The sequence below is a fragment of the Lagopus muta genome, chromosome 18, assembly GCF_023343835.1.
Source record: "Lagopus muta isolate bLagMut1 chromosome 18, bLagMut1 primary, whole genome shotgun sequence".
Classification (NCBI taxonomy): domain Eukaryota; kingdom Metazoa; phylum Chordata; class Aves; order Galliformes; family Phasianidae; genus Lagopus; species Lagopus muta.
In genome coordinates, this window is record NC_064450.1 from 5,489,349 (window position 1) to 5,504,446 (window position 15,098).

Sequence of the window (15,098 nt, forward strand, 5' to 3'; positions counted from 1 at the left end):
CAGCCCCAGAGCATGCACACCACAGCAGTTCTGCATGCTGTGTGCACTGTGCCAAAATGAGAACTACACCACTTCTGTGTGCCCACCAGTGGCTGCTGGCTGCTTCCCAGTGAGCTGCAGAGGGACAGCTGAGCCCCAGCTACACCACACAGCTCTCCACCAGAAGCTTTATTGAGCATCAGTTTGGCTTTACAGCTTCTCAGTCTGAGCAGAGCCACGAGGATCCTCGTGCTGCAGGCCAGGCAGTGCTGGTGGAGCAGCTCACAGCTCGTTGTGCAGCGGCTGGCACTGCGGGCTCAGCTTCTCCTCCAGGACAGCATCAGGGGCGCACACCCAGGGGTCCCCCGTGTCCCACTGCCACTTCAGCAGCTGCGCACGCAGCATCTGGAAGACGGCAGCATAGTGTGGGTCAGAGGCCAGGTTGTGGCTCTCAGTGGGGTCCTGGCTGCAGTCAAAGAGCTCCCAGCGGTTCCGGTAGTAATACTGGTGCAAGGTCTTGTTCCAGTGCGTGGGCTGCCCTGCCCTGGTGCGGTTCAACAGGTCTTGAAATGTGGGTGAGACGTAGAAGTCCTGGTCGATGGGGAAGGGCATCTTGTAGTTGAGGTTGTGGATGAGGCGGAACTGGCGGTGCTGGATCGCACGCATGGGGTAGTACATGGTGGCCTCGTGGTGGCTTTGGCTGCTGAAGGCGGTGGCCCAGGGCTGCTCTGACTGCAGCGCTGGCAGGAGAGATTTACCCGTCAGCTGCACCCGCTTTGTGCCAAAGATGCTGTACGAAGGGTAGGGGATGGAGAACCAGTCCAGAATGGTCGGTGTGAGATCTGCAGGGAAAGAGAAGGTGAGGAGGGAGCTGGCACCCATGGGAGCAAGCTCAACCCGAGAGGGTCACCCGTGCTTATCCCACCTATGCTGGGGTGACTGCAGCACAGAGATGCAGTGCAGGAGAGAACTGGCACAGCTCCGCTCCCTCCTCACAGGCAGCACTTACCCAGGAGGCTGGCAAAGGCTGAGCTGACCTGGCCCCAGCGCCCGGGGTGCTCTGGGGAGGAGAGCAGCAGGGGCTCAGCTGTGCCTGACCAGTAGAGGTTGGTCCTGCCGCCGGGGAAGGGGATGCCATTGTCAGAGGTGTAGATCACCAGCGTGCTGTTGAGGACTCCAGCACGCCGCAGCTCCTCCAGCACCAGCCCGATCCCTGTGGGCAGCAGGCAGAGCTGGGCAGCTGCAGGACAGAGCTCTGTGTGCAGGCACCAGCCTGCTCCCACACCCCTTACCTTGGTCCATGCGCCCAATGGTGGTGTACTGAGCTGCCAAGTCTGCCCGGGCAGCTGGTGTGTCTGGAACAAAGTGAGGGACCTACATGGAGAAAGGGGAAGTGGTGTGTGGGGCCATGGGAGGGGTGGCATCGGCACACCACGGCTGGTGGCTGTTGTGCAACCCCATGACCCCAACCTGCACATCCTCTGGGTGGTAGAGCTGTGGTTTCCAGTCAGGGATCCAGCCCATGCCACTCTCTCCATTGCCAAATTTCTCACAAAAGGCTCCATACTGGGGCTGGGAATGCCCGCAGCGGTGTGGGTCATGGAAAGCAACATAGAGGAAGAAAGGCCTGGAGAGGGGGGAGGCAGCGGAGCTGGGGATAACCTGTGTGCCCCATTGGCCCCCCCAGTCACAGCCTTCTGTGTCCCCCCTGCAGGGTGCTCAGGGCTCCCAGGCACACAGGGCCCCATCCCACCTCGTGTCCTGGCTCTGCAGGAAGCGCCGGACCAGTGCTTTGATGCGGGTGATGTTCCTCCCCACCTGCAGCACCGAACTGTTTTCTTCCGTGTAGGCAAAGTCGAAGGGGTACACAGCCTCAGGCCCAACGTGCTTCTTCCCAATGATCCCTATAGAAACACAGATGTGTGCTGTGCCAAGAGGAGAGAGGCAGGGCACTCTCGGCCCCTCCTTCTGCCCCAGGGCTGGTGCAGAGATTCTGCTCCATCACAAATGATGCCCCAGTCCCTGCTGCTGTATACAGAGGCACTTCTATGTGCGGTCAGAAAATGGGACCTGCCTGGGACTGCTCTGCCCCGGCCACAGCGTGCACCAGCACTGGAGCAGCGAGCAAATGGGGGGGAGGTGTGGGTCCGGCATGAGGCTGGGAGCCAGAAAGCAGCAGGAGAACAGAAGTGGAAGCAGTATGGAGGCCGGGGAGGGAGCAGAGCAGGGGCATAAACCCGGCACCACGCAGGGCTGCAGTCATTGATTCCCTCCCTGTGCCGGGTCCCCACCTGTGCGGATGTTTGCCTGGCGGAGCAGCCACGGCAGGCTGCGCACGGCGTCGAAGGAGTTGAAGTGGTGCACGCCCTGGTGCAGCCCGTACATCCCATTCTGGTGCTGCAGACGGGGGGAGGCCACGCGGTGGGACGATGCCCAGCGTGCTGACCTCCAGAACAGCACAGCATGGCTGCAGTGCCGGGCAGGGGATGCCCACCTGGGGCAGCCCGGTCAGCACGCTGGCCCGGCTCGGCGAGCAGCTGCTGACGGACGTGAAAGCGTTCTGGAAGAGCAGACTGCGCCGTGCCAGCGCGTCCAGGTTGGGCGTCCGGATGGCCGAGTTGTTGTAGGCACCGCTCTCGAAGCCGCCGTCGTCCGCTGCGGGGACAGGAGCGCGGGGTGAGCCCTGCGGCACGGGGTGAGCCCGGCCCGGCCGAACCCTGCGGGCAGCAGAACCGGCGGTGGGCAGGGAGAAGCTCACGGTCATCCCGCAGCACAGCCGCGTTCCCCGGGCGCTCACCCAGCAGGAGCAGCACGTTGCGGGCGAGGGCTCCGTCGAGCCGGAGCGCGCCCAGCAGCAGCGGCAGCGCCCAAACCCGCATGGCACCGACACCGGCCCCGGCCCCGGCACCGACACCGACACCGGCAGGGCTCGGGGGCCGCAGCTCCTCCTTCTGCTCCAGTCACATGAGCCGGCCGGAACGGATCACATCCGTCCCAGGCGGAGCCGCCCGCCGGATGCAGCGCTGCGGGTGTCTGTGTGCCCGAAGCTGTCGGGAGCGGCGGGAGGAGCGGGGCGGCCCGCGGGCGGAGCGGCCCTCGAGGATGCCGTGAGCCCAAACTGAGCCATGTGGGGCCCGCGGGAGCCCGGGCAGCGCTGGTGGCAGCGGGCGGTGCTGCGGAGGCTGCCCGTGCTCGGCTGGCTGCCGCGCTACTCGCTGTCCTGCCTGCGGCTCGACCTGATCGCCGGCGTTACCGTGGGGCTCACGGTCGTGCCGCAGGCGCTGGCGTACGCCGAGGTGGCCGGGCTGCCCGTGCAGGTGGGTGACACAGCCCCGGGCTGCCTTCGGCCCTGCCCGTGGGGACCCGCGGGTTGGAGCAAGCAGAGCAGAGTGGGACGGCTGGGAGGGTCGGGTAGGGCTGGGTGCAAGCACAGGTGGCATAGAATCATACCATCACAGCATGGTTGGAGCTGGAAGGGACCCTAAAGGCCATCTGGTGCCACCCCTGCCCTGAGCAGGGACACCCACAGCTCCATCAGTGCTCACAGCCCATCCCTGCCCTTGGCTGTCTGCAGGGATGGGGCACCACCGCCTCTCTGGGCAACCTGTGCCACTGCCTCACTGCCTGTAGTGTTAAAACTTCTTCCTTGTATTCAATCTGAGTGCTCTGTGTCCCCGTGCAGTACGGCCTCTACTCTTCCTTCGTGGGCTGCTTTGTGTACTGCCTCCTGGGCACCGCCAAGGATGTGACGTTGGGCCCCACTGCCATCATGTCCCTGCTTGTCTCGTCCTACGCCTTCCATGACCCTGCCTATGCTGTGCTGCTCGCCTTCCTGTCTGGCTGCATCCAGCTGGCCATGGGGCTCCTGCACCTCGGTGAGATGCCTGTGCTGTGTGTTTGTGTTCTAGAGATGTGTCCTGCTGTCGCTCCCTCCCCTGTGTTCTCTGAGATGCTGGCGTTGTGCTGCTGTCACTTGTCACAGCTTTGCGTGCACCCCTTTCTCCCCTTCAGTGCCAGCAAAGCAATCTGTGTCACTCATCCCATGCAGGTTTCCTCCTGGACTTTGTTTCCTGCCCAGTCATTAAGGGCTTTACGTCAGCTGCTTCCATCACCATTAGCTTCAACCAGGTCAAGGTAGGGGCTCAGCTCTGCCCCCCTCTCCTGGAGCCGTGCTGGCTGCTCAGCAGTGGGCAGCACTCTGGCTCTTCTGGAGCTGCAATGCTTCCTTTGTGGTTAACCAAAATCAGGCTCAGGGCCACAGTGTGAGATTGTGCAAGGAAGCAGGGGATGGGTCTGGCAGGGGCTGCCTGGGATGGAGGCCTCTCAGGGCTTGGGGCTGAAAGAGAACCAGAGCATCCCTGGGGCAGCCCAGGAGGTCTGTCCTCACTGTGTGTTGGAACTCAGGGAAGTTGCCCTGAGCTGTCCCAGCCTGCAGTGCCCTGGGCTGGCCATTGTGTGCTGGGCTTGCATGAGGTTGTCTTTCTGCACAGAACATCCTGGGGCTGCAGGGGATCCCTCGGCAGTTTTTCCTGCAGGTGTATGAAACGCTGAGGAGGATCGGGGAGACCAGGTCAGCACCGCCCCTGCACCCTTGCTGCTCTCAGGCTTTGCTGCTTCACTACATGCCTCTGGTCACCCCTTGGACTGTTTCTCAGTCCATGCCCAGCACTGTGACTCGAGAGCCTGTTCTCTACACTTCCCAGTTTTTCTGGAAATTCGAAGATAGGGATGCACATGGGCTCCTAAAGAGGGGGACAGGGCGAACTTCTCCTGTTCTCTGCTCCCCGTTAGGATTTTGCCAGCCCAAAAGCACATCCTTGGGGCTGTGCATCTGTCACAAGTCCTCCCCCAGTTTTTGGTTGCCCAAGAGAGGAGCTCCCTGGTTTCACACACCTCATTGCTGTGGGGAGGGGAGGTGGTGGGTCCGGCTGCACGAATCCTGCCTACCGCTGGCATCCTTCTTCCCTGTCCCCAAAGAGCCCACAGGCGGTGTGGAGGGCAGACGCTCTCCTTCCCCTACAGCGATGCAATGAGTTTTGCTGGTGATTCATTTTGCTGGTGGTGCCACAGCGTCCCTGCAAGGCAGCAGCCCTGACACATCCCATTGCAGGGTTGGGGATGCCGTTCTGGGGCTGTCCTGCCTGGCTGCACTGGCTGGGCTGAGGGCCATGAAGAGCCGCCTGCACCCTGCTGCCAGCACAGAGCCACTGGCTACCAGGGCCAGCATCCTGCTCATCCAGAGCTGTGCCACAGGTGCGTTGCTCCCTGCCCCCTGCTCTCCCAGGACCTCGTAGCCTGGATTCCCCTCTTTGCCCCAGGTTTTCAGGGCTGTTCTCTCCCGCAGCACGCAATGCCCTGGTGGTGCTGGCTGCTGGCCTGGTGGCATACTCCTTCCAGGTGAGCGGCTCCCAACCACTGACGCTCACCGGCAGTGTTCCCTGTGGGCTCCCCCCATTCCATCCACCACCCTTCTCCAAGGCTGTTCCCAATGGCACTGTGCCTTTTGGCAGGATGGTGCAGGTGGGTGCCGGGCTCTGGGGCTGCTTTGTCGGCACCTCGGGGCTTGCTCCTCTGTTCTGATGCTCCCCATCCTCCTCTGCAGGACATGGGGGCTGGGCTGGCCGTGGTCCCCCTGGTGGGTGTGCTGGAGACTGTTGCCATTGCCAAAGCGTTTGGTACGGCTGGAGGGGGCCCTGTGAGGGGTTGGGGGCTGAGGGGACCTTTCAGTTCCCATGGGGGCAGTGTGCTGAGCGCTCTGGGCTGTGCTCCTCTCCTTGCAGCTTCACAGAACGATTACAGGATCGATGCCAACCAAGAGCTGCTGGCCATGGGTAAGGCTGTGGGGCTTATAGGGATGGGTGGGCCCATCTGGAGCAGAGGAGGTGACAGCGGTGACACAGATCGAGTTGTGCACCCACAGCCCCTCTCCTTCCTGACTGCAGGCACTGCCAACATCCTGGGCTCCTTCTTCTCCTCGTATCCCATCACAGGAAGCTTTGGCCGGTGGGTGTATGGTGAATACATGAACTGGGGCTCATCCTGGGGGGTTGCGCAGAGACCTCAGGCAGAGCCCGTGTGGTGCTGGTGGTTCCCATGCCCCAGCCCCCAGCTGGCAGCAAGGCGGGCACATCACACAGCTGCTTTGCCCCCCAAGTCCCACAGTGGGTGAGGGGCACCAGGTTTGCCAGCAGCCCCCAGCGGGACCTGCCCAGGGGCTGTGCAGGCAGCAGAAGGGGCAGCATGTGGCTCTGTGTTTCAGGACAGCAGTGAATGCACAGACAGGGGTCTGCACCCCCATGGGAGGGCTCGTCACAGGTATTGCCTCTCACCTTGCTGCTCCTGGCTTCGGAGAGCCCCAGTACTTGGGGGGGCAAGGCTGAGGCACCGCTGCTGTCCCACAGGCACCCTGGTGCTGCTGTCCCTGGCCTACCTCACCTCGCTCTTCTGCTACATCCCTAAAGCAGCGCTGGCGGCCGTCATCATCTCTGCTGTGGTCCCCATGTTTGATGCCAGGATCTTCAGGACACTCTGGAGGGTTAAGAGTGAGGGCACAAGTGGGGTGGGTGATGCCCAGACTGGGTGAGATGGGGTGTTTAGCCCTGGCCCCAGAAATGCCTGAGCCCTTCCCAGGGGTTGCGTGTCCACGGCTGGGGGTTTCTCCTTTTGCTGACCCAGTGACTGTTTCCTCCTCAGTTGTTCTGCCCTTGGGTCATAGAATCAGAGCATGGTTGGGTTGGAAGGAACCTCAGAACCCCCCTCAGGCCCACCGCCTGCCATGGGTTAACTGCCTGCCACCAGCTCAGGCTGCCCAGGGACCATCCATGGCCTTGGGTACCTCCAGGGATGGAGCACGTACACTGCTTCTCTGGGCAGCAGTGCCAGGGCCTCATCACCTCTGGCTAAAGAATTTCCTCCTTGCATCTGACCTAATTCTTTCCTCTTTTAGTTTAAAACCATTCCACCTTCCCTGTGGGACCAGAATTGGGTTATGGAGCATCAGAGTGCTGCATCACCTTATCTATTTTCTGCTGCGCTTCCCTCTGCTTATCCACTGCTGGTTACCAACTTGACACTGAGGTTCTGGTGGCTGGAAGATGAGGCACAGCCAAGCCTGAGGCTGTCTATTTTGCAGGGCTGGACCTCGTCCCTCTCTGTGTGACATTTCTGCTCTGCTTCTGGGAGGTGCAGTACGGCATCATGGCTGGCGTGCTGGTCTCAGGCATCCTCCTGCTCTACTCCGTGGCCAGGCCCCCGATCAAGGTGGGCTTACACCCTGCTTGGGCTCTCGCCGGCTCCCTGAGAGCAGCAGGGAATGGTGCAGGGCCCTGTCCTGCTCCTGCCTTGTCCCATGTCCCCAGCCAGCTGTCAGCACAGCCCAGGGTCTTGTTCCAAGGAGCAAAAGCACAGGAGGAACCCAAGGAACTAGGGACAGGAGAGTGAGGCATTGCTTCCTTGTACCTTGGGTGTGTGCAGGAGAGGAATTCCTGTGAGGATGGGGGTGTGCTCACCCAGCAGGAAGGACACTGGCTCACATTGTCACGTGGGCCATTTCCTGGCTCAGGGCAGACCCCAGCCCTCAGCCCACTGTGACTCAGCCCCATGGGCCCCGTGCAGGTGTTGGAGCAAGGTGTGCTGGTCGTACAGCCGGGGAGCAGCCTGCACTTCCCTGCTGCTGACCACCTCCAGGACATCATCCGTGACCGAGCGCTGGCAGGTATGGTGCTCCTCAGCCATCAGATGGAAATGGGGACCCCCAGTGCTTCCCAGATCACTTCTGGGGGAGCTGAGCCTTATAGCTATGACCAAACACAGCTTTGGGCTGCCTGATCCGCAGGGCTGTGTCCCCTGGGGCACCTGTACTGCTCATGGAAAATGACCATGCGTTCTCCCAGCAGCGTCCCCACCGTGCTCTGTCATCCTGGATTGCCACCATGTCAGCAGCATCGACTACACGGCAGTGGTGGGGCTGGCTGAGGTGCTGCAAGACCTGCACAAGCACGGCATCTCGCTGGTGTTCTGCAGCCTGCAGGTACATGGGCAGCCATGCAAAGCCCCAGCCCTGCCAGCACCATGCTGGTTCACACGTACCAGGAAGGGTTGGTGCAGGTGACTCAGCCTTCCTTGCTCCAGGGTGAGCCCTTGGCTTGCAGCAGCCCATGTGCAAAGCACAACTGTGTGGCTGCCTCTCTTGGTAGCATCCTCGTCTCAGAGAGGTGGTGGCTGCAGCCTCTTGAGCCACACTGTGGGGTGGTGAGGGAGGGCTGCGTCCCCCGCACAGCACATGTGCTGCCCTGCCCTGCCCAGAGGGGCTCCTGGCACAGAGCTCCCCAGCCCGTTTCTCTGCCCTCAGGACCCAGTTCTCCGAGCCCTGCTGGCCGCAGACTTGGAGGGATTCCAACATTTTCTCAGCTGGGAGGAGGCAGGTGAGGCTGCCATGAGATGCTCTTATGGCTCTCAGGGAGCTGGGGGAGTGAGGCTGAGCCCTGGCTTAATCCTGCTTTTCCCCCTTCCTCACTCAGCACGCTGTAGCGAAGCGGAGCTGGGGGTCAGCAGGACAGCCTACATTGACAGCACCGATGAGAGCTCACTGCTGCCTGCAGGACTTATCCAGTGAAGCAGAGCTGTGGTGCGGGGCTCACTCTGTGCCTCAAGAGCTGCTCCCAATGGCCCCAGAGGCTGCACATCCCGTGCCTGCAAGGGCAGGCAGTGCTTGGGGGAGAGATGTGGGGACAGAGCAGCGACCCGATGGACTCTGGGATAAAGTCACTCCCTCAAGATTGGCCCCATCCTGGAAGAAACTGCTTTTTAAAATCAGATGTTTTATTTCTGGAGGCTTTTCTTACTCCGATACACTTCAGAGAACTGTAAAATCTTTGGGTTCTGACACACAGATGCACATTTTAAGGACGTCGGAGCTGCCCTGCAGCTCAAGGCCGCACTTCAGCTCACACTGCCAGGAAATTAAAGCCTCTGTTACATGCTCCTTAGCTATCCCTCTGCTCTATGGGGTCTTCTACCAGGCTCTGTCGGGGGGTCCCACCCGTGAGCTGGGTTCTGCCCTGTGTAGGGAAGCAGTTGGCTGACCCCCATCAGGGGATACAAGAAAACAGGAACTCCAGTTCCTGACTCAGCACATCTTTATCTTGCTTTGGAGAAAGCTGACGTGCGGGAAGGAGAAATCGATCTACAGTTTCTTGGTACGGTTGAGCGCAGCATAAGGAAATGAAAGCGAAAGTCGCTCTGCTGCCCACTGCTCAGCTCCCGCACTCCGCACGGCTGCCATCAGTCGAAGGGCGGGGTGACATCGCGGTGACATCGCGGTGATATCGCGGTGGAGGCAGCAGTGCCGGGCGGGCGCTGAGCGGCTCGCGTCCGTCCGTCCGTCCGTGCATCCGTCCGCCCGTCCATGCCCACAGGTGAGGTGAGCACACCCGGCTCCAGCTGCCCCTCGCAGCTCCGCACGGAGGGCCGGGAGGGGACACATCAGTGGCCCCGGAGAAAGGACCCCAGCCCGGACGGGACAACGGTCCCGGGAATCGCGGGAGCAGCGCTGAGTCGGGGAGAGAGCGCACGCGGTTGGGTTGGGGTCTGCGGGACTTCGAGGGGGATGTTTATTGCGAAGACTCCGAGATGGGAAAAGTGGGGTGGGTTTGGTGGTCTGAGTGGAACAAGAGCGGCAAAAGAGGCTCCGCGCCACTCCATTAAAGCTCTGCCCGGGCCTCCCGGCCCGGTCCGCAGCCATCAGCCGACACGGGAGCGGCGGAAGCCGACCCGGAGGAGGTGTCCGGAGCCGCCCCGTGTGCCCCCCCCGCCTCCACCCGCGTGGCGTGGATTGGTCGGGAACGGCCCGGGGGGCGGCGGCGGTGACGTTCCGCGGGGGAAACTTGGTGGCTCCGTGGAAAAACGAAACTTCTCCGGGGGCGGCGGTAGCAGAGCGCTCGGGCTGCGGGTCTCGGTGCCGTCGGTGAGTGCTGCCGGTGGGTTCCGCGGGTGGGGCAGCACTCGGAGCTGTGCTATGGTAGCGGGACGATCCGATACACGACCGCGGTGCTCGGCGACCCCCCGGGCAACCCGCTCCTCCCGGTACACCCGGAACTGCTCAGCCCATGGGTCATCCCGGTTCTCCCCACGGTGCACCCCGGCCGTACCGGCACCTCCTCGCTGCTCCCCTCCATGGGGCATCCCCCTTTACAGCACTCCTGTATCCCCTCCCCGCGGGTCCGGTGTCCCGGCCCCCAGCTCCTCCATCTTCCCCTCTGTTCTTCGCGGTGCTACCCGCCCTCCCCCGACGTCCCGCTCCCGGTTCCTTTGGCAGCACCCCCGGTCCCGCTGCCCCCGTTTCGTCACGGGCCGGACCCCGCAGGCAGCCACGCCTCCCTGTCCCCCCACCTCACCTAACGGGACTCATTAGCATTCTGCCCGCCCTTCGCCACGCCATTGGCCCATCCTTCCCCTTCGTTTGCATATCAGAGAGGGAGGGAACGAGCGAGTGCGAATGGGTGGGCGGGGCGATGGGTATATTTGCATATAGGCCGCGCCCACAGCCTCGCTCCACTTTCACCGCGGGGCGCAGGTGCGGGCAGTGCTCGGACGGGGCTGACGCTACCGAGCTTTGGACCCTGCCGGTACCGCTCGGTCCTCCGCCCTTGTGTGCGGGCAGTCGGCCCTGAGTATGACCCTGAACCCTCTCTGCGTTCCCATACGCGTGTAATATTAACAGGCTTTTGCGCAGAGCCGCTTATCCTTCTTTATTCCTGTGTAGCTGTGATCTCCTGCCCTCGTTGCTGGCTGCAAGGCTGAGGGTGATGGGTGCACGCTGTGCTCGTGGCCCAAATCGATTCCCAAACATAAACACTGGGCTGTGAGAAGGGTCATACGACAAAGATCCTTACTTCACATTGACATGTGTTTTTCTCTCTTACACAGCTTCCTGCAGAGCATGGAGTGCCCCACAAGTCTGCACATCCCTGGGGTTGGGGCAAGCTGTGCTCAGTGTGGGGCTCAGCCCACTGCTGGTACAGGGGACCAGGCTGCAGGTAGGGGGCTGCAGGGTGAAGTGGGCTGAGGGCTTCAAGAGGGGCGGATTGGACACGGTGCTGGTGCTTTATTTAGATCTGAGCTGCCATTTCACTGAAGGTTTTAAGTTTGGGTGAAAAGAGAACTTCCTATTCCTTGCTGGGTGCCGCTCTCCTCTGTGTGGTGCAGGTCACAAAGCCACTCACCAGGAGGTAAAGAAAGCTGAGAAATGGCAGCCGTGCTGTCAGCACACATCCCAAAGAGCCTCGAGCCTTTTGGCAGGCAGTTGAGGCTCGCAGTGCCTCCTGCTCCACCAGTAGTGCGTTAGCTGGAGCTTTGATGGAAATGGATCAGTGCCCCAATGCAGGGATTTCTTATCTTATTCTTCTGCTGATTGCTGGAGCTTTGGAGAGGGGCTGCTATGGAAGGAGGGTGTTGTCATCGATAGCGGTGGCTGCTGGATGGGGAACAAAGCTACTCTTGTGCCTTCCAGTGCTGCGTTCAATCAGTAGCTGACCCTGCTTGCTTACCAGCTGCTTAGAATTGTTTTCATCCCTGAATCATGTAGCAGAAATGCTAAGTGATTAACAAAAAGCAGTGATGGAGCACTTAGTGGGAAGGCAGGGCCAACCCAGGGGAGCTCAGGTGTATGCAATGAACCTGAGTGACCAGAAGGGCTGGAGCCAGGATCCACCCCTTCCTTGCCCTCATTTTAGGGTTGGTAGTGGAGTTGAGGGTATCTCACTGGAGATCCCTGCATACCCGAGGCTTTCCAAGGGTAAGCAGATTCTTTCCTTTGTTTCTGTGCTCATGGCTGCTGTATTTGAGCATATCCTCACCTGCTGCAGTCTAGGACTTTGCTACTACGCTGTCAATGCTACTCTTTCCATCACATTACAGCCTCTAATTTAACAATGACCGTTCTCGCTGTTGCAGAAATAGGAGACGTGAATCTCACTCCTGACCTCAATACAGGCCCAGAGCCTGGAGGAGAACCAAGGCACAGAGGTGCTGCTGGGCCTCCTTCCACCACTGGAACAGAGGAGGAGGGAGGAACACTGCAGGAAGGCACAGCAGTTCTGAGCAGTGCCTCAGAGACCGCGTCTGAACGCACTGCAGCTGAGTTGTTTTCTGCTACTGAAGGGAAGGGAGAAGAGGAGGGAGGAGCATCGCTGCAGGAGGAAGTAACAGCTTTATGTGATGCCTCAGAGACTGATCCTCAGCACGTGGCAGATGCTTCTTCCCAAAAATCAAAGAGAAAGGTGAAGTTCTTTGTCAGTGTGATACTGAATACCACTGGCGGTGTTCCTAAGCAAACTGGAAATGTGTCTGCTGATGCTGTGTTGCAATATGTAGACAGCTGATATACTGACCAGCACTGCTTCCCTCTTTGCTACACTGAGGGTGAAAGTACCAAATCCAGCTTAGCAACTGCTCTGATCTTGTTAGCAGGCATTATGCTCACGGCTGCTCTGCATTCCTGCTTAGGAAGTTTTGAACATTGAAAATACAGATTTCTCAGAAGTCAGTTGTGTTTCTCCTAATATATAAGGCTGTAGCTGGTCTTGTCCTTTTTCTTCATGGGCATTCTCCCATAGCCCAGTGTAGCAGAAATCACAGAATGGCCAGGGTTGGAAGGGACCTCAAGAATCACAAATCTCCAACCCTCTGCCACGGGCAGGGCTGCTGACTGACTTCCCCCTTTAATACCAGACCAGGCTGCCCAGGGCCTCATCCGATCTGGCCTTGAACCTCCAGGGATGGGGCATCCACAACCTCTCTGGGCCACCTGTGCTAGCTGCAGTAGAAGAGTTGACAATGGGTTTCTCTTCACTGATGAGTATTTTCTAGCATTTTCTTACATCTTTTTTTTCTCATCTTAAATTGCAGAATAGAAAGAGGAATAAAGCAAAGCAAAGTCCTTCTGGCCACGGGGAGCAGGACTCTCTGCCTCCTGGAAGCACAGCACCATCTCCAACTGCAGACTTGTCTGATGAAAGCCTTGTTTCACAGGAAATGCAGACCTCAAGCAGTGAAGCAGCCAAACAGAGTGCTGACTTCATTGCTGGTGATGGCGGAGGTGTGCAGGAAAGTGACAGCGCTGTGGGCTGCTTGGGAAGGGAAGCTGAAGGTCTGGAAGTGGTCTCAAGAGGCAGCCACAGCAGCGTGGCTGTGATGAACCCATCGAAGGATAACAGCACGGATACTGGGGCTGCTCCATCTCCCAGCTCTGCAGCCCTGAAAGAGAAGGTGAGAGGTGGGAGCACAACGCAGTATGAAGTCAGGAGTGGTGTGAAAGAGAGGAGTGCTGCATCTGATGCTGGCCAGACTTCAGAATCTGGACAAGATTCCCAGTTTTTGGATGGCAAACAGAAACCAGCTTCAATGGGAGAGAAAACGGATGTTTCCTCTGGGATTTCCCCTGATACTGAAGTGCCTAAAAGTAAGCCTGCAAATTCTTGTGCTGAACGTCCAAGTCAAGGTGCAAAGACGCCTGTTGTGTCCAAAAGCTCAAAGACTGAGGAGGGTAAACAGGAGAACAGCCAGAAAGTGAGCTGTCCTTCCAAGGTAAGTGTGTGAGTGAAAGCTCCAGTGAGTATTTGGTTGTGTTGGAAAGTGTTTGTCCTTCTTGCGCTGTGATTCTCTTACGCTGTCAGTAAAGCTGAAGATGGTAAGGCTGGGAATACGGGGAGAAAGCAGGGAACACAATAAAATTCCTCTCGAGTCTTTGCTTTTCTGTGTGTCAGTTCCAGCAGTTCTTTGAGTGGTTGCTCAGTTACTCTGGCTGTGTTCTGCAGTACCTCCATTGGCTTGGGCATCTTCATGCTTTTTATGCGTCTGTGCTCCAATGGTGGAAAGGACATATAAGCTGTGAACTGCTGTTGGTTGTCTTTTATTTTCTTTATGCTCCATCCTCTGGAGATTTGTGATTTACCCCCCTGACTTTCTGCAAATGCTTGCAGATTGAATTCTTTCTGCCACTGGTGCACTGTTTTCCCCAAGCAGCAGCAGGTTCTCCTTTGTCTCAGTGAGGGATTAATGTTTTCAGAAGTGCAGAGCTAGCTGGCATGCTGTGATTTCTGGGTATCTCTTGCTCTCTGAAGAGATGCTCTGTGCTTCTGCAGATGTACTTGCAAGGTTTTCTGTTTCATTTGATGTTTTGTCCTTCTAATGCAGGAGAAAGACACAATGGAGAAAAAGACCTCAAATGAGAGAGCTCAGGAAACATCTGAGAAGACAAAGAAGACGAATCAGACCTCACACAACGGACCTCAGGTTGCTAGAAAGAACAATGCTCCATCTGTAACAGACAAGAACAAAGAAAACCATCAACAAAATAACCAGAAACCTGTGGATAAGGACAAACAAAGGTGAGGATACCACTGCTGCTCCCCAGCATTCCCCTCTTATAGGGGTGCTTTGAGGTAAGCCAGGGGAGGAATTGATGTCCTAAGGTTTGCTCTGAGTGTATCGTGGTTCTGTGGACACAGAATTGATCTTAAAACTGACACCAACTATTGCTCGTGATGGAAGTCCTGCCAGGGGAGTCTGAGCGAGATATTTCTGTGGTCTCACCAATGCAGCAGCCCAGCTGGATGTGAACAGAGCATTTTGTGCTTCCCTTAGGAGCCCCTTCTTCCTTTCTGCGCTGGGCTTTGCATTAGGTCTGCTGCATAGCCTCAGTTTTAGTGAGCTGCTGACTGAGCCCTGAGTCTTGCCTCCGTTAAACTGGCAGCTCAGAGCTGTTTTGTCATTTACCATGACTCGCACTGTTAAGAAAAAATCATTTCTGTGTTCTTTCCTTTATTGCTCTTCTGTGAACTGCAGGGTGGGTGTTACTGTGTACTTCCATGCAATATTGTCCAAAGACTTCAAGCTAAATCCTGACAACGATAAAGTGTGTGTCATGTCCGGAGGCTTTTCTGGCAGTGGAAAGTGGGAGAAAGTTTGTGAGATGAGCTGTGTCAGGTAAGTACCCTCAGAGTCACGAGGACACGGGAGTGCTTTGGGTCTGGAGGGCAGGAAGCAGCGTGGTGCTTTAACACACAGGCTGTGGTTATCAGTCTGTGGCTGGGTGGGTTTTGCTGCAAAATAATTTCGTA

At 58.5% G+C, this 15,098-nt stretch overlaps 3 protein-coding genes across 9 annotated transcripts in view; 2 read left to right on the forward strand and 1 right to left on the reverse strand.

Moving 5' to 3' along the window:
- Positions 1 to 144: 144 nt before the first annotated feature.
- On the reverse strand, positions 145 to 3,106 carry SGSH (N-sulfoglucosamine sulfohydrolase). The gene is given in 10 exon segments (XM_048964731.1): positions 145 to 821; positions 989 to 1,192; positions 1,272 to 1,353; positions 1,450 to 1,606; positions 1,733 to 1,883; positions 2,271 to 2,376; positions 2,474 to 2,634; positions 2,777 to 2,927; positions 2,929 to 3,021; positions 3,023 to 3,106. Coding segments are annotated over 10 exon segments (1,749 nt in total). The 3' UTR covers positions 145 to 261.
- SLC26A11 (solute carrier family 26 member 11) lies at positions 3,105 to 8,703 on the forward strand. 2 transcript variants are annotated; one of them, XM_048964729.1, is made up of 16 exons: positions 3,105 to 3,296; positions 3,662 to 3,854; positions 4,028 to 4,113; positions 4,470 to 4,549; positions 5,090 to 5,232; positions 5,324 to 5,499; positions 5,582 to 5,654; positions 5,760 to 5,810; positions 5,922 to 5,982; positions 6,239 to 6,294; positions 6,381 to 6,521; positions 7,112 to 7,239; positions 7,594 to 7,693; positions 7,872 to 8,008; positions 8,330 to 8,402; positions 8,499 to 8,703. In XM_048964729.1, exons 1-16 carry the CDS (start codon positions 3,105 to 3,107, stop codon positions 8,591 to 8,593), a joined length of 1,785 nt encoding a protein of 594 aa, XP_048820686.1. In that variant the 3' UTR covers positions 8,594 to 8,703. The 2 variants fall into 2 exon arrangements, with proteins under 2 accessions (XP_048820686.1, XP_048820687.1); XM_048964730.1 differs by having other exon boundaries at positions 7,875 to 8,008.
- Positions 8,704 to 9,233: 530 nt separating this feature from the next.
- Positions 9,234 to 15,098, forward strand: part of RNF213 (ring finger protein 213) — a 48,662-nt gene continuing 42,797 nt past the window's right edge. For 2 of the 6 annotated variants that reach the window (XM_048964723.1, XM_048964727.1), the window contains exons 1-6: positions 9,490 to 9,943; positions 10,906 to 11,015; positions 11,932 to 12,257; positions 12,886 to 13,563; positions 14,173 to 14,366; positions 14,824 to 14,964. In XM_048964723.1, the coding sequence (XP_048820680.1) occupies positions 10,919 to 11,015; positions 11,932 to 12,257; positions 12,886 to 13,563; positions 14,173 to 14,366; positions 14,824 to 14,964 (1,436 nt within the window). In that variant the 5' untranslated portion in view covers positions 9,490 to 9,943; positions 10,906 to 10,918. Of the gene's footprint in view, positions 9,401 to 9,489; positions 9,944 to 10,624; positions 10,650 to 10,905; positions 11,016 to 11,728; positions 11,774 to 11,931; positions 12,258 to 12,885; positions 13,564 to 14,172; positions 14,367 to 14,823; positions 14,965 to 15,098 lie in introns of those variants that run through there. The other 4 variants (XM_048964725.1, XM_048964724.1, XM_048964726.1 and 1 more) reach the window with 4 other exon arrangements.